Source organism: Canis lupus, chromosome 4 (genome assembly GCF_011100685.1).
Source record: "Canis lupus familiaris isolate Mischka breed German Shepherd chromosome 4, alternate assembly UU_Cfam_GSD_1.0, whole genome shotgun sequence".
Classification (NCBI taxonomy): domain Eukaryota; kingdom Metazoa; phylum Chordata; class Mammalia; order Carnivora; family Canidae; genus Canis; species Canis lupus.
Genome location: NC_049225.1, coordinates 88,058,780 through 88,079,578, shown reverse-complemented (window position 1 = coordinate 88,079,578; position 20,799 = coordinate 88,058,780). Strand labels below are relative to the sequence as shown.

General features: G+C 55.2%; 1 protein-coding gene across 1 annotated transcript in view; it reads right to left on the bottom strand.

Annotated features, from left to right (window-relative positions):
- RETREG1 (reticulophagy regulator 1) overlaps positions 1 to 20,134 on the bottom strand; it is a 115,056-nt gene extending 94,922 nt beyond the window's left edge. The window contains 1 exon segment of the mRNA NM_001314111.1: positions 19,851 to 20,134. Coding sequence (NP_001301040.1) covers positions 19,851 to 20,134 — 284 coding nt within the window.
- Between the last annotated feature and the right edge of the window lie 665 nt (positions 20,135 to 20,799).

Genomic DNA, 20,799 nt, shown 5'->3' with positions numbered 1-20,799 from the left:
TAGTTGTGATGACCAAAAAAGTGAATTAGAAGCAAGAAAGAAGAGAAAAACAAAGAAAGAAAATAAAGAGATGAGAGACTTTCTACAGGGAGATGAGACATTTTGGAAGGCACCCATAGGCAGGGCAACATTGGTTCATAGCCATCGGAAAGAGCATCCTGCAGTGGAGGAGGGAGACAGGCTGTCTCTAGTAGAAAAGGGTGGTGATAATCCAATGAATTCCAGGAATGTGCACAGGTCAGCAAGGCACGGTGATGAAACACAAGGGCAGCAGTGTGGAGCAGCAGGGAGTTTGTGTTCTTGAGCCCAGAGAACGGGAGAGGCCAAGGGTACGGCTGGAGTGGAACCAAATTCATGTGAGCTCAAGGCAAAGTGAAATCAGGCCTGCTCTCTCTCCTCCTGCTTTGGAATTATGAAAAAAGCCAGGAGCAAATCCAACAGGGTGCACCGTGGGGGGGGGGGGGGGGGGGGTGGGGGGAGGGCATGCAACGGGTTCCTTAGCTCTACCTGGTGTATGTACCTGCCAATCCAGAGGGCCTTGCACCTACCCAGGTGCCCAGTGCAGCTCAGCAGAAGCAGACTCTCAAGGAGGGTGGGTGAGCCAACTTCTGCAGGCCACTCCAGCTAGGCTGCCACAGGCTAAGCACGGACTACCAGATTCAGCCACAGAAAGGAGCTACGAGAAGAAGGGGGAGAGCTGACCAAAATCACACACTGCAGTGTAGCACAGGAGGGTTAAGAGGGAAGAAGGGAAGATCTCTCAAGGTGTTATCCATTCCAACACTCTCCGAATCCATACACTCTAAACCTAGAGGCTGTGCACGTAATTGACCCAAACATCAAGGTGAAGTTTGGGGCTTCTTCATAAATAAATAAATAAATGCATGTACCGTATACAGGCATTGAGCAGGTGCTGAAGCTGCTTCTAGAAGAAGGCTCTAAGTGAGTGGGACACACACTACTGGGTGAGATGAGATGTGTCATGAGAACCTACCACGTGCTGGATATTTTCACTTCCCCGGATCATTTAATGTTCCGAAACAACCCGATGAAGTGAGACATATGACAAGATCTTCACAAATAGAGGAGCTGGAGCAACGTGTTTAAAACCACGCAGCCTGTAAGTGAAAGACCTGGGTCTTACTGACTCCTATTCAAACGTTCTACTTACATGCCATTCATAGTCCCTCGGCATCTCACTTTAACCAACTGATCTAAAGCTCCAGAATGTTCTAGAGAGTAGATTTGAAAGAACAACTGTCATTTTGGCTCCTGCCCTTTAAATGCCCATTCAGGGGGCCCTGGCGGGCTCAGCTGGAAGAACAGGACTCTTGATCCTGAGCTCGAACTCCATGTTGGGTGTAGAGATCACATACATACACACATATATACCTACACTTTTAAAAAAATGCCCATTCAGTCGTGGTCAACCACTCAACAGCTGACGTCCACGTTCTGCTCAAGAGCCCACCCCAATGTACCTGCACCCGTCCACACCCCAAGAGGAACCCAGCCATTCTGCAGCAGTTCTAAGACCGAGGACATTACCACAGCTGCAAATGACCCGTTTGTTTCTCCATCCCCTTTGCTCCAAAAACTCAAGGGTGCAAATAGCTGGACTTGAGCTGCATGCCTCCGTGTGGCACCCACCCAGCCTCGGTTCTGTTCTGTGGGTTGGCCCCGTTCTCCAGCCCATCGTTACCCTGCACCCTCTCCTCCCCTTCCTCACGGGAAGCCCTCCCTGGTTCCAACCAATCCCTTTTTGGGTGAATGCACCTTGATCAGACCCTAATCACCTACTGTAAGAACTTAATACTTCATCCTTAGGGCACCCTCTTCTTACCCCAGTAAGAGAAGACCTACACAGTGAGGTCTCAATGCAGAAAGAGTCCATCAATAAAACACAGCAAGTGAGTAAGTAAAGTAAGTGAACATCACAGACGACCCCCCAAGCTCACTTTGGGAGCCCACGTGCTACGATAATGAACTGAACCATCCCAACTAATTAAAAGTGAGTCTCTGGGGATCCCTGGGTGGCGCAGTGGTTTGGCGCCTGCCTTTGGCCCAGGGCGCGATCCTGGAGACCCAGGATCGAATCCCACATCAGGCTCCCGGTATATGGAGCCTGCTTCTCCCTCTGCCTGTGTCTCTGCCTCTCTCTCTCTCTGTGACTATCATACATAAAAAAAAAAAAAGTGAGTCTCTGGGTACGTCTGTTTGTTTTTAATGCTTTTCACTCTTTGCCAAAAGGAAGCCATAAAAGAGGAAGGACAAGAGAAACAGTGATGGGTGGTATTACAGGAGCCACCTCCCCAACACACTCGGTTTACAACCTCACACCAGTGACCTAGAAGGTGCTACCTTTACAGGCCTGCCCACTCCCTTTCCCCACTCTGTGTACACTGGGCGGTACACGGAGGTGGAAACAACCTTAACAACCTTCTCTAATTAAACAAGGGAGACAAACCCTTAGCGCAGCCCTCACCAAGCTCTAATGGAAAACAGAAGTCTCTCCTGATAATTCCACCTGAGATTCCCAGGGCCCTATTAACTCTCCAAACAAGACAGACGGTAGCCATGAAAAACAACGCAGGGGAGGAGAACAGAATAATGTGTAATAGGGAGAGGGGACAGTCTCTCATGAGGCTCCCCCAATGAGCGATGCAGCGTCGGTGTTTATAGCATCTGGCGTTACACATGAGCAATGACAGGAAACACCTCGTTCGACCACAGAGTCAGCAAGCACCGTGAGCCTGGGGAATATGGTCGACATCTCAGTCATGAGCTTGCATTTCAATCAGATGACCCCTGGATGGCAGGTAACCCAGGCCCACAAATGGCGGAGATGCCCTCTGTTGGTTGGTCAATAGCCCATCTTCTAGGGATCCCTGGGGGGCCCAGGGGTTGAGCGTCTGCCTTCGGCCCAGGGCGTGATCTTGGAGTCCTGGGATTAAGTCCCACGTCGGGCTCCCTGCATGGAGCCTGCTTCTCCCTCCTCCTGTGTCTCTACCTCTCTCTGTGTCTCATGATTGAATAAATAAAATCTTAAAAAAATAAAATAACCCATCTTCTAGAAACAACCCCAACCGTGCAGTCAGCTACATCAGAACCTCCAACCTGCCACACCCACAAGGGCCTGGCTGTGCTCATCAAGGAGAACACACGTCCTTTAGCAAAAGGTGTTTGCTTCCAGAAGCCTGGCAAAGCACAAGAATGAATCAAGGTATCACCCTGTGGACGGTGGTCACAGTCAATATGGGGCTGAAACGTCATCTCCTTGGCGGCCTGCAATCAGAGTCTACTCTGAGGCTCTTCCAGGTTGTCTTTTCTCTTCGTGGTTCTCATCTCGCTTTCTACCTGTGTACTGATCCGCTGGTGCCTTTGTTTACAGCCTGCACTTCCCGACACCAAACTGCAGGTTACGTGAGGGGAGGGCTCACTCTCTCCGGCTCGCTGGTGATGCTCCAGCACTAGATCACCACCTGGTGATAGCCGGTGCTCAATTAATACTTTTTTGCATTGTTGTTCGTTCAATATTTATTTAATAAATAAGTCAGTTAACATAATTAAGTTATTAGGCACACGATGAATGTAATCCATCCTAATGCCACTGTACAAAAGGCCTGTTGGGATGATGTGTTTGTTCAGGTCAAAGAGGACAAAGAGAATGGTGCCCTGGCCAACTCCTGCATCCTCATCTCCAGAGGAGTGGCAGCACGTGTACCTCCCTCAAGCCTCAGCGGACACACTTGTGAGGAAAGCCATACCAACACCCAGGAGCGGTCCCGGCTTCTTATGAGGCATCTGCAACGTTTTTTAAAGATTGAATTCATGTAGTTGAGACAGAGCACAAGCAGTGGGGAGGAGAAGTAGACCCCTGCTGAGCAGGGAGCCCAACTGAGAGGCTCGATCCCAGGACCCGAGGTCATGACCTGAGCCAAAGGCAGACGCTTAACTGACTGAGCCACCCGGCCGCCCCGGCATCTGGGAGTTTTAACTAGAAGCCGAAGATCGGCATTGACAATCTAGGGACTACAGCCCAGGAATGGTTCTTTTGCCAACAGTCATGCTCTTGAGCCATAGGCGCGCGGCAGCCATGGGCCCACAGGCCTCAGGACATGCACCTGTCTGCACCAGGTAACCCTGCACACAGCAGAGGTTTATGGGCAGCAAGGAGCTGAGAGCTGGCACACGTACAGCACCTCGTACACGGCATTAATATGCAAACACGGGGGCGCCTGCGTGGCTGAGTCCCTTAAGCATCCGACTCTTGATTTCAGCCCAGGTCATGAGCTCAGGGTCCGGGGATGGAGCCCCGCATCAGAGTCTGTGTTCAGCACGGAGTCAGCTTGACATTCTCTCCTTCTCTGTCTCCCCCTGCCCCCACTAGTGCTTGCACTCTCTCTCTCCCTAAAATAAATCTTTAAAAAATATACAAACGCGTCAGCTTTTCAGCTATATTGTGATATTAAAAGTAAAAAACTCAATAGAAATGATCCATTTTGATAAAGGAAACCCGTTGTTCAATAATACTGTTCACTAGTGTCCACCAGTGAATGAAAAAAAAAAAGAAAGCAATTTTTAGATCATATTTTCCATTTCCATTGGAGTCTATTTTAAAATCTATCCTAATAAATAAAACTCGAGCTGAAGATGAAACTTTGTTGTTAAATATCTTCAACTACTTAGATATCATTTTTAAGAAAAAGTTGGAAGTCTCACTACACCATTTTCTCATGAACTGTTGAAAGTCTCTCACTAAAACTTTCTGATGTCATACACACGACATCAATGCAGCTTTTGTTCTGAATTTACAAGAAGGTTTTTGGGAGCTAAATTCGAAAGGCAGACCAAGGAACCAGATTCCCACAGAGATGCATGTGTAGATGAAATGCGGTTCCCCTGCCGAAGCAGAGCCCGTGACACGCGCACGGGAAGCGCAGGAACGCAAGTGTGCGAGGAGCTCGTGCATGTCCCCCTCCAGCTCACGGCCGTCTCCCCCGTGTCCAAAGCTGGATCTGGGGTCCATGCGCTGGGAGCCACCGAGGCCCAGACACTGCCTGCAACATGCCTCCAAAGGACAGCCTCCGTCTTCACTTCTATGTTTGGCTTTTATTACCCACGAAAACATCAGCTTTTTAAAACGCTGGGCACATGCATGTTTTCTGTGAACACCCAAGAGAGCTTGAGAGAGGTCAGCAGCTCTGTTAGAGATCGTCCTGGTAACAACCGAAGCCTTGAGCTGTGACAACCCGCAGATGCACGGAAGAGATCACGGCCGCCTCGACAGGTCTTGGGGTTGTTTCAGCAAACACGGGTACCATGTGTAATTCAGGCGCATTTGAAAGTGTTTCTGCCTTGAATGGTAAATGCAGTTTTTAATCTTATTTATTTATTCCTGAGACACCCAGAGAGGGAGGCAGAGACCCAGGCAGAGGGAGAAGCGGACTCCCTGCGGGGAGCCTGATGCGGGACTCGATCCCGGGACCCCGGAATCACGCCCTGAGCCCAAGGTGTAGACTCTCAACTGCTGAGCCCCCCGGGAGCCCCGTGCCAAGAATTCTTCTTACAAAAGGTTTTCTGGGACGGACTTCAAGTCGTCATTTGAAAGAAGGTTGTGTTACCCTTCGCTGGGTGTTAAGCACCTCGTCCTGAGCAGAAGTAGGCAGATGCGAGCCCTCCCTACTGAGGGCAGAAGGGGCTTAACAAACTGGCTCATTTGATGGTGGCACAAAAGGGAGCGTGAACACGTGCAGCGAATGCCCGAGGCCACCGCGGGGAGCTTGGAGGGTCGGCAAGTCGTGGGGAGGCCGGTCAGTAGGCTGGCTCCAGATTCTCGGGCTCCCCCAGGGCACGGTGGGACCCACAGAGCAAAATCTGCACACCGACCTGCAAACCACCATCGGCGATTCCGGCCCTTGGGAGCGTTAGGATTTCGCCTCCTAGGTTTGTCATGCTCACTCTTTCAACACCGAATGGCATGCGGTTTCGAGAAAAAGGGGTCAGGAGGCTCGGATGTGGGTCGTGCTGCCGCCAGCAACCTGCGGAGCCTGGGGACCCGGTTTCTTCATCTGTCAATGAGGTGGTTAAAGCGGAGCAAAGATCTCCCCATTTCCTAGTTCATCATACAGGTGCCTTCTTTGGAAAGGCTTTAGCCTCGGTTTACTAGGTCAGAGCCAGCTCAGCTTGGTCACAGGCACAAGTATCTTCTGGAGGCCGAAACCGGTTAGTGCCTTCAGAGGCCACGGAACTCAGGGTCCCAGGCGGTCTCAGTGGATCCGCTCTCTCAGCCCTTGGCTGCAATCCGCTACTCCGGGCGCGCACTGCTCTCAGGCCACACGGCCCAGCGGAGCCGGAGCACTCCTAGGCTCCAGTCCGAATCTAAACCGTCAACCGGCCCGACGCTGTCTCAACTCCCAGCCTCCTGTCCGGCCAGGCCAAGGTATTAGCTGAGTGCTGTGCTGACAAGGTCAAGGCACCAATTCTCTCTGCCTTTGGACTGGTTGAGGCGCAGCCTCTTCTAGGATCTGCCTGTGTTCACGCAAAGCCAGGCCAGCTGTGGGACCTGGCCCCCGGGCCCCCAGGGCACCACTCAGCCCAGCCTACAGCCTCCCTGGGCAGCCCTGGGCCCCACGCCTGCTGTTTTCCGAGCGAGTACCCTTGGGATGCTCACAGACGCCCTGTGGCAACTCCCCCAGCTAGCGAGCAGACCACAAGCGCCAGACGCAGCTTTTATGTCGCACGCAGGTACTGGGATGAAGGCATGGAAAGGCCTTTCGGGACACGGCATGAAAGCCAGAAGGGACCGCTCTGAGTGTGCCCTGAAGATCTCAAGCACGTGGTCCAGGCCCTGCTCCCCTGCATACCGAGAAGGCATGGCCGGCGGCCGCAGCCACTGGAGATCACCTGGGAGAGATCAGGCCCTGGAGAAGCATGGAAGCAGTCAAGCAGACACGGAGGGCAATGCTTCAAAACTCTGAGGCGGAAAAAAAAAAAAATTAAAAAAAAAAAAACAAAAAAAAAACCTCTGAGGCGGAGTCATTCCCCGGCCCAGAACCCTCGACCAAGCCCAACTTCCCAGCAATCAGCGGGAAGAGTGGGATCCAGGTGTTTTCCGCACACAAGTCCTCAAAACACAGGGTTGCTTTGGACTCTCTCAAAGCCAGGGAAGGTGCCATCTCCGTGACGAAGAGCTCACCGAGAAAGAGTCTAGCGACAGAGGAAAAAAAATCAAAAGAAGAACTCAAATCAACATGAGAAACTCTTAAGCCACCATGAATATTCTCAAGGAGAAGGAACGGGAGCTCCCCGGTGCAGGCCGCTAGCTTTCCCGTGACCCCATTTTCCGCCTGGATCCTGTAACAGAGGCCCCGGCACATGGGAGGAGCAGCGGGTGACAACGGTGTGGATGTCCCACGGGGACAGGAGGCCCGGGGGACGACGAGACGGGACTGGAACAGGAGTGTGGGCGCTCCGGCAGGGACGGCTGCAGGGAGAGGTACAAAGGAGGGAGGCTCGGGTGTCGGCCTGATAGGTTTGCCCTCTACCGGAGGGAGCCTCCTAGAAATGTTGGAGAGTCAAAAGGATCAAATAGAACAAACACGCTAAGAGTAACAGCAAAATAAAGTCATTCTAGAAAGGAACGGTGACCGGGCCACTCTCTGTAGCTCACGCATGGATAAGGCTCACACGGCCCGCGACTGAACCCCAAGTTACGGCATCACTGCGGCAGACGGAGGAGGGAAGGGTGTCTGTGTGGGGGCTGGGAGGGAAAAAACAACGTAGCTAAGTCAAGAAATGGCATCTAAAAAAAAGCAAAAAAACAAAAGACCTTGTAATACGTCTGGTGACAGATGTTAACTAGACGTGCAGCAGTGATCACTTTGCAACAAACACAAATATCCAATCTTTAGGTGGATTACCTGAAACTAATACATTATATGTCAATTATATCTCAAAAAAATTCAAGAAATTGCTTATGATTGTAAAAAAAAATAAAATAAAATAGAAAGGCATTTTAAGGATATTATTTAGAAAAGCCTAACCAGACCGAAAAAGCAGAAAAAATAACAATCGTTGCTTTGAGAAACAGGACGGGGACCCGGGGAGAGGCGGGACGAGACACGGCTGTGTTTTATTAAAAGTCTGGTGGAATTCATTGATCAGACAGAGAAGGGCGTTTGGGTGTGTACACAACACAGTGGTCGACTTCCACGTGTGGGATTCTCATCATTTACTACGTATTCGGTAATTGTAGGGTTTTTCTTCGACCCAGGTACAACTCCACAAAGTTCTAATACGTTGCTAAGAATCAGAAGAAATACACAGTAAAATAAAATACTTTCAAACTGTGCACAGGGGCACGGAAGCCCCCGGCAGGGCGGCAACTGGAATCAACGGGAGGTCCCCGTGCGGCCTGGAGCCTCCGGGGGGGCCTGGGGCCGGGGCCACCCCAGAGCTCGGGGCCGCGCACACGAGCCGCGGGAGAAGCGGGAGAGGCTGGGGCGCCTGGGCCCTCCTGACCGCCTCCGGCCCCAGCAGCGGCGCCCCACGTCAGCCCAGCCTCACCTGGGGCGGGACACCGGGCTCCCCGGCCACAGGAGGTCATCTCCCAGGCAGTTACAAGTCGCCCCGTCCCCCACGGCGTGGCCTCCTGAGCGGACGCACGAGTCCACTTGACATCTCACCTGCAGACCCAGAGCCTCCCCCGAGCCCAGAGGGCCGCGCCAAGGGGACCCGAAGCTGGGCCGTGTGACGTCTCGGACAAACGCACATGCAGTTTGCACGATCAACGCCGAAGCTGAGATACCCGGGCGCAGAGAGGCGCAGCAGGTGAAGGCCGCCGGTGGTGCTGGAACTTTCCTGGGAAAAATGAACGGACTTCCTTGGCTCACGCGGCCACATCCGGCTGTGGGGCGGCAGCCGGTACTGCGACAAGTGCTTTCCCCGCCAGGCCGAGGCTGAGCCACACGCAGTCGCGCCCCCTTTACGTGGCCATCGCCCCCTTCTTGGGGAAGACGACGCAAGGAGCCTGGCCGGACAACCTGTCACCTTGGGGCAAGGGCCCTCGGGGCCCCGTCACCGGCGGCGCTGAGAACCGGGGCAACGGCACCGGGCTGGGTGGCACGAGACTTGGGGGAGGGGGCAAGTGCGGCCTGCACCCAGCAGAGCGCGGCGCGCGGCCGTCGTCAACACCAGCGGCCACCGCAGGCAGCGTGAAGCGACACCCTGCGAGGCTACGGCACGGGGCGCCCACATGTGTCCCACGAAAGCCGTCTGGTTGCACAGGAGCCAAACGGGTTATCCAGAGGCCCGGTGTGAACCAGCCCAGGGGCTCCCCCTGCTTCATCGCGCACCTTCCCAGTGACGGGCTGGCCCAGCCGCTGCCCTCGGGTGGCACCTGCCCCCCCACCTCCCGTCTGGACCGGGCAAGGGGCGCCACCGGGATCCCCCGGCACCGCCCCCTTCCTTCTGGACACGGAAAGATCCCCCGCACGTAAGTGGAGCTCTGCAGGGGACAGAGCAGCACGGAGGAGATTTCCGAAGCGTCTCTGAGAAGAGCGAAGCGGTTCAGCTTCTAGAAGCCTGTGATGACCCGTGGACACCGCGGGCGCATCTGATCTCGCCTCTGTAAGCAAATGGGAACCGTCCCTCGAAACATTCGCTGTCAAACTGACAAGCATGGGTGGGGGGGGGGGACCAAGACTAGGGTACACCTCGGCGGAAATTGGTTTAGGAGCCAGAGACGAAAATACAGGAAGGAGCCTGGCGCAAGTGGATCCACGGAAGAAACGGCTACGCGTGAATAAAGCCAAGAAAACAATGTGCCCGAGACGCCCCCAAGATTCGGGGTTTCCTGCAAGCCTTCCCCACGACAGCTGCACCCCCTCTGTCCCGCAACGCCTTCCACGGCTGCTCCTCCTCCTTCAAACGGAGACTAGCTGCCACTACACGCGGCTCCCGGCCACCTCTGGCCACCCCCCGGCCACCTCCGGGCACCTCCCAGCCACCTCTGGGCCACCTCTCGGGCACCTCCAGGCCACCTCTGGGTCACCTCTGGGCCACCTCCTGGGCACCTCCCAGCCACCTCCCGGCCACTTCGGGGCACCTCCCGGCCACCTCCGGGCACTCCATCCTTCCCCAACATCCTCAGGTATCTGAGGAGGAGGGGCCTCCCCCAGAGTCCCTGTGGCCCCTCCTGCCCCACGTCCTCACCCTCCGTCTCTGGTGCCTGTAGCCCCACCAGCCCCAGGGTCGCTCAGAGCCCCGCCGCGGTGTCACGGCAGCCGGAGAACAGCTCGGAGGGGACGGGCAGACCCGGGATGCATCTGCCACCTTCAGGTTATGCCCACAGGCTGGGCCGCTCAGGCCGGTCACCTTCTCTGTCACGTCGACACCGCGCCCCAAAGGACACAGCCAGGAGGGGCCAGGAGGACGGGGTGAGAATCCGCCCCTGCTGCGTGCACCCGAGGCGCGGGGAGCACCTGCCCCTGGAGCGCTCCCGCACCCTGAGAGAGCACCTGACCTCCCTGCTGCCCGGCACCCCCGGGACCCCCGCCCCAGCGCTCCGGGGCTGCCTCTGGGCACCCCCCTGGGCGAGGACAGGCCCTCCTCCAGCTACCCAGGAAGTGCTCCCGTGGGACCCCCGCAGCCCCCTGCACCCCAGGAAGTGCTCCCAAAGGACCTCCGCAGCTCCCCTGCACCCCAGGAAATGCTCCCATGGGACCCCCCAGCCCCCTGCACCCCAGGAAGTGCTCCCGCAGGAATCCCAGCCCCCTGCACCCCAGGAAGTGCTCCCGCAGGACCCCCACAGCTTCCCTGTACCCCAGGGAGTGCTTCTGCAGGAACCCCCACTCCCCTGCACCCCAGGAAATGCTCCCGTGGGAACCCCCAGACCCCCTGCACCCCAGGAAGTGCTCCCGCAGGACCCCCGCAGCACCCTTGCACCCCAGGAAGTGCTCCTGCGGGAACCCCAGGCCACCTGCACCCCTAGTTATCCCCAAAGCTGGACTGCAACCATGTGTCCCTGGAGCATCCGCCCATGGAGCTAACCCCGTAGGGACTCACTTGCACAACTCCACTTGGTGTCCACAAGCACATCAAATTCCACATCCCAAAATTGGGGAGGTGCCCCTCCTTCCCCGCGGCCCCACCCTGCTGAGGCTCAGGGACCTTCACGCTGGTTCACGCCAGCCACTCCTCCTAGGTCCTGCACCTCGTTCTCCCCACCCCGACATCACCTGCAGAGGCCCCCCTGAGTCCATCTCCTCCTCCCCACCACCACCTGCTCCCCCTCCTCTGGGACCACGCTGGGCTGTGGTCCCAGGCCCTCGCTCCCCTACTTCATCCAGGGGGACCCATAAAAGCCTAAAACGCAGAATCTGGCACAACTGCCGAGTTCAAAAAGTGGAGTTCTGGGCTAAACTGATGGCGTCTCCCCCTTGTCACCCAGTGGCAGCGCACTGGGCCCCCAGCCCAGCCCACCCAACCCGACCCGGGGCCTCTGCACACACCACCTCCTCTGGAACACCGCCCCCCCGAGGGAGCTGCCCGGATCACCCCGGTCCTTCCCGAGGTGCCAGCACCGGCCTGTCCCTCCTGTCCCTTGTCCCTGCCTCAGCTTCCTCCGTAGGCCCAGCCGCTTCCAGCGTCTTGCACGCTCACTTCTTCCCTCTGCCATTTCCACCCCGGAATGCCGGTGCCACGAGAATATGGGGACTCCACGCACACGTTTTGTGTCCGCTGCTGCACATCTGGCACCTAAAGCACTGTCGGTAGAGCAGACACCCGGTAATGTCGCTCGTTTCAATGGAAGTGTCGGAAGAAAGGGTCTAACATGATGGTATTTATACCCGAGCAAGAGATGGCAACCGCTCTTGCCGACGTAGTCCGAGTTCCCCGGCACGGCCCACAGTAACCCCTTCATCAGCTGGCCCAACGTCTCTCCTCCCAGGGTCACCTCTGCACCCCGGAGCACATAAAACAACTCCTCCGCCTCCTTCCTTTCCCTTCCCCCACCTGCAGAAGGGGCACGATGAGTGCCACGGGTCCAGCGCCCCTGAATTAGCAGAGGCCCCAGCTCCTAACAGCTGCCCAGCGCCTGCGGACGCCCTCTGACCTCACCTGCGGCCCACCCTGTCCCCACACAGCCCTTATTTGCCAACGAGGGGAAATCCTATGGCTTCTTCCTGGCCCGTGCGTGACGATTTAGTGTGCACGGCGCAGCCTTGCCTCAGGATTATCTGCTTGCGAATCTGTCTCCCACCAGGGGTCCGATGTGTCCACCACTGCATTCCCAGCAGCGAGTGATCGTGGTACACCTCATTCACGTGTACTCATCTGAATCCGTCCAGCGACTGAAAAACAGTCATGCACAGCAGGGGATAAAGGGGGAGAAAAAGAACAGGAAAGAAGCTGAGGTACGGTTATTACTCAAATAGCATCATCATAAGATTGTGCAAAATCGCTAAAGATGCGCTTTATGGTTATCAGAGAGAAAACCTGATGGGTTTCTAGAATGAGTATTAATCGGGTAAAAAAACAGCCGTGTTCCTTGGGTGCACGACCAGGTGCTCAAGAGCCTCACGGGAGCTCAGGAAGCCGCCGTGTCCCGTGACCGTTGCCTCTCTGTTTTGCAAGACTGGTCTTCGCGGGCCCCACCGAGTCAGGCGGGGGAAATACCCTCTCGTCCAGCTCCGTTCACCGAACCCGTGGGCCATCTAACAATGTTTCGGGGCCCACGCTGGTTCCGGGCATCCAAGAATAATCCTTTAAATCCACGCTCCCCAGAATGTACCTTAGCGTAGGCAGGGGAGTCCCCCCGGGCTGACCACATCTGGTGCTTACCCCCCATCTACCCCGGGGCTTGTCCCTCACTGTTCACCTTGCTTTTACAAGTCTATCTTCTCTTCTTGGTCTACAGGGTAAGCCACGGAGCTTTCGGTAACTATTCCCACCCTCCCGAGCTCCGCTAGTCCTAAACTGTAAGGCCCTGGAGACCGCGGCATGCGGCATGCGACTCAGAATCGTGCCGCCCTGTTTCAAGCAGTTCACTGCACCCGCCCGGCCTCCCAGAGCCCTCCGCCCTCCGGGACAAGCGCCGAGCCCGGCTTCTGGTACACCCCGGCCGGCAGCTAGCGGGCCCGGAGCAGGCACCCCGCCACAGCTGCCCAGCGCCAGCCGGAGCGGAGATAACGGAGGACCGTGGCCTAGACTGTCAGGCTAAAAAAAAAAGAAAAAAGAAAAGAAAAGAAAAGAAAAAATCCCTCCCAATGCAGAAGCAACATTCTTCCAACATAATTATTTTCGCCCTAGGCTGAAATCACCAAGCATGATTCCGTGATATTGCAAAATGTAACCCCTAGTTGTTGGCTTTCATAATCTGTCTTCTCCTTAGAGTGATACAATAGAGCAAAAGCAAACAAACAAAAACCACTAAATTCGTTGAGAGAGGGCATGGCTTCATGACCCAGCCCTGTGACCATGGCCTAACACTGTGCTACCCAATACGGTAGCCACTGGCCGCATGTGGCTATTTAAACTTCAAATATATTTTAAAATACAGTTCCTGAGTCAAACTAGCCACATTTCATATGCTCAACAGCCACAAGAGGCTACACCAGACGGTACAAATGTAGCATGTTTCCATCACTGCAAATACTCTACTGAACGGTGCAGGTCAAAGCCACTCTTTGATCGTTCAATTATCCTACAAGCCTCAGTTTCTTCTTGTGTTAAACGGGAACGATACCTGCTTTTCCAAGTTGCTGTAAGATTTAGATAAGGTGAGAAATCTGAATGTCCTTAGTTTAGTACAGCTCTACACACTGTGATTGTGTAGTCATCTATACATACGTGTAATACAGAATAAGAGTCCAACAACCGTCAATTATGGGGGCAAAGGGAGTTACTATCAATCAGAATAAAGAAATTCTATCTCAGGCTGGGTGAATGCTGCCCAGGAGGGCGGGGGTGGGTCAGGCCATCTCAGGAATGCTGCATTCAGGAGGAAGACAGATCAGGTGAAGCAGGTCCAGAGGAGTCTGGAAAACAGTGGGGGAAGGAGCCCGGGATTCCTCAGCTGGGGCGAAAGGACTCAGCAGGAGCAAGAGGAGAATTCATCTTGAAACAAAGGATTGTCTTAGAAAGGGGGTGTGGATCTTGGGCAGCTGCAGAGATGATCAAGAGGGGGGCTGAATTCATGCTAAGGAAAATATTTACTATTCAGTTGTCGCCAACGGCAATGCCGCCTTATGGAGAAGAGGGCCCGTGCTCCCAGAAAGCGGGATCCAAGGCAGTGGTTCTCATATTTGTGCATCAGGTCACCTAGGGAACTGGAGGAAATTGAGCTGCTTTGGTCCCACCTCCAGGGCTCCTGGTCCAGTAGGCGTGGAGGGGAGCCCACGGTCTTGGCCTCTAACTAGCGTCCGGGTGATGCCCTTGACGGTGCCCGTCTGAGACCACTCTTTGGGGGCCCCGACTGCAATGCAACCCATCGGTGACCATGGAGCGGGGGCTCTTGGAACCAAGTGGGAGTTGGACTTTGCTACTCTCGGAACCAAGCCTTCAGGGCGGCGCTGCAAGGACGCCCAGTGGGTCGGGCATCGTGGACAGCACGGACGTCCAACCCGACGAAACACAGAAGGCAGAGTCCCACAGGTCTCCTGGCAGGTACACCCTGTGTAGCCACCTCGAGCAAACCACTTTCTTGCACTTTTGCTATTTACACAAACGACGAGTATAGCCATCTGGCAACGCCGCATGCCCTGAAGGGACCAGCCTGTGCAAAGACGTTCCGTTGCCACAGTCTCCCGTGGCCGGCTCAAAACCAAATCACCACAGAGGCGCTTTCTGGGTGGCAAGGGCAGCCTGACCCAAGAGGGTGGCACCCAATTTCAGTGTTCTGGCCAGCAAGGAGACTAAGAGGAGGGGCTTCCATCGCTTGCCTATGCAAGGCGACTGCCACGTGGCCGGACGAAACACAGGTCACAGCTTGCCCCTACCCTCGGCAAAAACAGACCCTGCACCCAAAGACCTGTGCCTGGAGTTTTTGATAGTTTGATTCGTCATAGCCAACCCTGAAAAGAACCCAGATGAACGTCACCTCGGAAGTGGATAAACAAGTCGTGGCACATCCCCCAAGGGGCGTACTGGATAACGACAAAAAGGAGTAATGGATGGACACAAGAGGGATGGATCTCAAAACCCGGCGCTCAGTGCACCAAGCCAGACACAGAGGACAGCGTATTATATGGTGTCGTTGATATGAAACCTTGGGGAAGACAGATCTGATCTATAGTGACGTAAAGCGGATCAATCCCCAGACGTGGTCCTGACTCCAATCTTCTGGAGTGATGGAGCGTTCTAGATCCTGATTGCCGCACGGTTCCCCGGGCATATACACTCGGCCGTACACTGGAACTGTGCGCATCTCAGGTATACTGCACAAAGCTGATCCCTTAAAAACAAAACTAAATGGGCGTTGTCTGCCTCTCTGGGTTCATCCTGTTTTATACTGGGCTTAAAAGTGGTGTCCCTGACGGCCTCTGAGAGGAGACTGGGTGGCCAGGGACAGGCGTGGGAAAGAGATCTTCAAGTGTTTACCATTCTGTACTTTTAAACTTTTGAACTGCGAGGCTGCATTAGCGTTTTCTTAAAATAAGTAAAATTTAAAAATAAGAAAAAAGAATTTTAGAAACATGTACTTTGTTGGTTAGGATGAGGAGGACACAGCCCTAAGGCTCTCGGGCCATTACTCATTCTATTTCAGGTTGTAGAAATCCTGCTTCTTGAGACAGCACTAGATGCGGTCTGTGTTTTATCAAACTCCTTGGAGCTGTGCGTGGATGCCATTTTTTTTTTTAGCATTATTTAGTATTCTAGCATTTTTCATAAAATATATCATAGATAAGAACACAGGCACACAGAGTTTTAAAGTAATCAGAACTCAGGACGCCTGGATGGGTCAGTCGGTTAAGCGTCTGCCTCCGGCTCAGGTCTTGACCCCCGGGGCCTGGGATCGAGCGTCACATCGGGCTCCCTGCTCCGCGGGGAGCCTGCTTCTCCCTCTCTCTCTGCCTCCCTCTCTCTATCTGTCTTTCAGGAATAAATAAAGTCTTTAAAAAATAATAAACAGAACTTGAATGTCATGTAACTACCACCTGAGTCAAAACATAGAACACTGCCTGCACCCCAGAACTTTCCACGTGCCCCTCTACGGTCATACTTTCCCACTCCTTCCAGGGATAAACAGTCTCTTGATTTTAGGGATAAGAATCTCTTTCTAGGGGCACCTGGGTGGCTCAGTCAGTCAAGCATCCAACTCTGGATTTCTGCTCAGGTCATGATCTCGGGGTTTTGGGATCGAGGCCCATGTTGGGCTCTGCGCTGAGCGTGGAGCCTGCTTACGATTCTCTCTCTCTCTCTCCCCCTCCGCCCCTCCCCCACCTTTCCTTCCGTCTCTTAAAAAATAAATGTCTTTCTAATCTCCTATGTGTATACCCCTAATCAAGACTGTTTAGTTTTACGCATTCTAAAACTTTTAAAAGACTGGATCATTCTACACATGTCGCATGCTTCTTTTGCCCAAAGCTACGTCTGTAAAATTCCCCTATGGTGTTGCCTATAGCTGCAGTTTATTTTCACTGTGATATAGTAATTTTATGGTAGGAATGCAGGTACTACAATTTACTCACCCATTAAAAGATTCATGGACACTTGGACTTTTTTTTGGTCCATTGCCTATTTAAAAAAAAAAAACAAGTCCAAACACACAGTCTGACATTCAAGGTGACCATACTACCCTCAAATATGAGACCCGGCCAGTGCCATCTCCCTACTTTTCTCTACCAACCACTACCCGATTGTACCTGTTAAGTATATTGGTCAAAATATTATGAACAATTTCTTATGCCTGGAATGCTGCTGGCCTTCCATCAGACCTTTCCAACTCATTCCTGTCCATCAGGGTCTCGTTCAAGCATAATTGCCCTATGAAGGCCCCACAATTTCTCCATTGACTATGCTGTCAATCCCCCAAAACCTCACCAAATGAATGATGCTTTCTGTTTCCGCCCCCACACTTACTTCATGCAGCCTTGTTATACCCATTTGCTACGGCTGCGTCTCAGATTTTGTGCTAGTATACAGCACTAACATCTTACAGATAAAGGGCAGGTAAAAAACGTTAGAGCTTTTGAGCCCCAACTCAAGATCTTGAAAGCTACTGCTTGTATCAGGCACTAAATCATTCAAAAACATTTAAAAAGTTACTTTCCACAAAAATGCAATCACACCAACTAAAGAAAAAAAAAAAATCATCACTTTTACCTAAGACAAGATTTGGGTTCCTCATATTTCTAACACAATCTTTTATTCTCATAAAAAAGGTAGAGTTTTAAAGTCTCTGGGACACAGAATGCTAGAGCTTCACGTAAGTTAAGATCACTTGATAAGAAGCACACTATTTAAAGAAAATGATGACCTTGAAAATTGTTTTAATCCCAAAAGCGGGGGGGGGGGGAGGTGTAAAAAAAACTAACATTTTAATGGAACTAATGGATCAGAAATGACAATTAATAAGTATTTCAGTTGTTAATATAAAAAGAGCTCCCACAAATCAATAGGAAAAAAAGCTCAATGGCACAACTAAAAATATGGACAAAGTTATTTATAAATAGACAATAATCCAAAGAAAAGATAATTATAACAGCTCTTGAACCTAAGAAAAAATTGTCCAATGCCAGAGAAATGCAAATTAAAACCAAATTTGGATACCCTTCTTCACCTGATATGCAAGATCAGAAAGTTTGGTAAAACACTGTTAGCAAGGGGTCTAGAAACAGGCAGTCACACACATTGCTGGCTGGAATACAGGTGTGTGGAACTCTAAGGAAATCCTATAATGATAACCATCAAGATTACACATGAACAGGGGCACATGGGGGGCTCGGTCGGGTAAGCACTCGACTCTGGATTTCAGCTCAGGTCATGATCTCAGGGTCCCGGGATCCAGCTGGAGAGGCCTCCCTGCAGGGAGTCTCGCTCTCCCTCTGCCCTTTCCCCTGCTCACATGCTCTCTCTCTCTCTCTCAAATAAATAAATTGCACACACACAAAAAAAAAATCACATGTGCACATTCTCTTGGACCCAAAAACCCCACTTCTGGGAATCTATCCTACAGAAATGCTTAATATATGCAAGATAATGTATGTCCAAGGCCATTAACTGTAACACTGAAATAGCAGAAGTTCGGAAAATATCTTAGTGCATCAGTAGGAGGAAGGCTCACTAATTTGTGACATCCTTATGATGGAATTCTATGCAGCTGAAAAAGAACAAGGAAGTAATTGCCAAGACATACAAGAACCGGAATAGCCCAAAGAGTATCCCACAACGTGTGTAGAATATTGCCTATTTTTGAAAACAGACACAAGCTGGAAAGATACAGAGGAAAGTAGTAACATTGGTTGCCTTTGGGAGAAAACTGGGTGGCCGGAGACCGGCACGGGAAAGAGATCTTCAAAGTGTGCATCATTGTGTAGCTTTAAATGTTTGAATTCTTGAGGCTACACTGTTTGTTAAGGATATAAATGCAATTTAAAAAGAAGAGAATTCAAAAACATGTTCCTCGCTGGTAAAATGAGGGGAGCACAGCCGTCGGATGACTGGACTGTGCTCGCCTAATGCGGTATGTCCTCCCTGTTTGGGGGCTCCCAGAACTTCAGAACAGGATAAAGAAATCTGGAATAGACACTCGAAGCACAGCTAAGGTGTCCAAAGTGAACTCCCATTCCGGGACCGTGGTAAGACACAGCTCACTTGAAGAGGAGGCCCAGGCTAACCCAGATCGGCAGAAAAAAATCTCGAGCTGCTCCAGTTCCCCTGGAAGACGGCGAGCCGTGCGGGTTCTGTGCACTTCACCTCCTCACTGTAAGGTCATAAAGCTGCGCCCTGTACCGACCGAGGGGTCCCCTGCCAACCCCCGCAGGTCCTGCCGGCGGCTGATGCTCATCCGGAGGCCGCGGCTGCAGACAAAGGCGGCCTCGCTGCACCCCGCGGGCTCGAGCTGATGACAGGCCGCGGCCCTCCCGGGCCCTCCGCGGGGAAGGGCGCTTTGTGCAGGGGCAAACCTGTGGATCAAGGGGCTTTTCCGAACACGTTCCTGTGGATCCCATCTCGTGCCTCACCTGCGAGCGAGGCTGCTTTCCGCCCCGAGCACACACCTGGGGGCAGGGGGCCGCGGGCGCTGTACCTAAGCCACCTGTCTGCCTCGGTTTGCCCGCAGGAGCCGTCAACCCAGCCCTCGGGGGATGCCAAGGCACCGTGCGGCGCCCACGCCGCGGCCCACGACGGCGGCGCCCCGGAGCGTGTGGCGAGCGGGTCGGGGAGCGAGCGGGGTGCAGGGGCCGGCGGGGCTCGCGGGCGCGGTGTGGGCAAGCGGGCGGCGTCCCGGCTCCCGAGCGCGCCGGCCACACCTGCAGGTCAGGCGCCTGGGCCCGCGGGCCTGGGGCGGGGGGGCACGGAGGACGGCAACCGTGCACGGGGGGGGGGGACGGGGCAACCGTGCACTGGGGGGGGACGGGGCAACCGTGCACCGTGGGGGGGGGGGGCAGGGCAACCGTGCACGAGGAGGGGGGGGGACGGGGCAACCGTGCACCGTGGGGGGGGGTGGACAGGGCAACCGTGCACCGTGGGGGGGGGACAGGGCTACCGTGCGCGGGGGGGGGACGGGGCCACCGTGCACCCGGAGGCCCAAGGCGGGGCCGGGCGGACGCCGCCCGCGGGCTCGGGGCCGCCCCCCGCGCGCCCCAAGGTCACCGCCCGCCCGCCCGCCCGCCCGCCGCGCTCACCAGAACAGCAGGTTGGCCGCCAGGAAGCCGAGCAGGCTGCGCCGCGGCCTCTTCCAGCTCAGGAGCTCGTCGGCGCGGCCGCCCAGCCACAGCCCCGGCTCCCCGAGCAGCCAGCTCACCGCGGCCGCCACCCCGCCCGCCGCCTCCGGCACCTGCAGCCCCGCGCCCGCCGCGCGCTCCTCGGGGGCGGCCCGGGGCGGCGGCGGGGCCCGCGGCGCCTGCTCTGCGGCCGCGGGAGCCGGGCATCCCTCCGCGCCGAGCTCCGCGGGCGCCGGGCTCGCCATCTTCGCGGGCGGCCGGGCTCCGGCTCGGGCTCGGGCTCGGGCACGCGCGCTGCGGTCGGCGCCGGGAGGGCGGCGGGTCCCCGCGCGGGGCGCGCACCGTGGGGCGCCGGCGGCCGGGGCCCTGGTGACGTCAGCCCCGCGGCGGCGGAGGGGCGGGCGGGGCGCTCCCGGGAAGTGGGTGTGGCCAAGCCGGAGCGTCGGCGAATGGGGCGGGGCTCCCGGGGAAGTGGGTGTGGCCAAGCCCGCGTGGGGCGGGGCTCCCGGAGACGTGGGTGTGGCCAAGGCGGGGCGGCGACGAATGGGGCGGGGCTCCCGGAGAAGTGGGTGTGGCCAAGCCGGGGCGGGGCGGCGAGGGGGGCGGGGCTCCCGGAGACGTGGGTGTGGCCAAGGCGGAGCGTCGGCGAATGGGGCGGGGCTCCCGGAGAAGTGGGTGTGGCCAAGCCGGGGCGGGGCGGCGAGGGGGCGGGGCTCCCGGAGACGTGGGTGTGGCCAAGGCGGAGCGTCGGCGAATGGGGCGGGGCTCCCGGAGAAGTGGGTGTGGCCAAGGCGGGGCGTCGGCGGAGGGGGCGGGGCTCCCGGGGAAGTGGGTGTGGCCAAGCCGGGGCGGGGCGGTGAAGGGGGCGGGGCTCCCGGAGACGTGGGTGTGGCCAAGGCGGGGCGTCGGC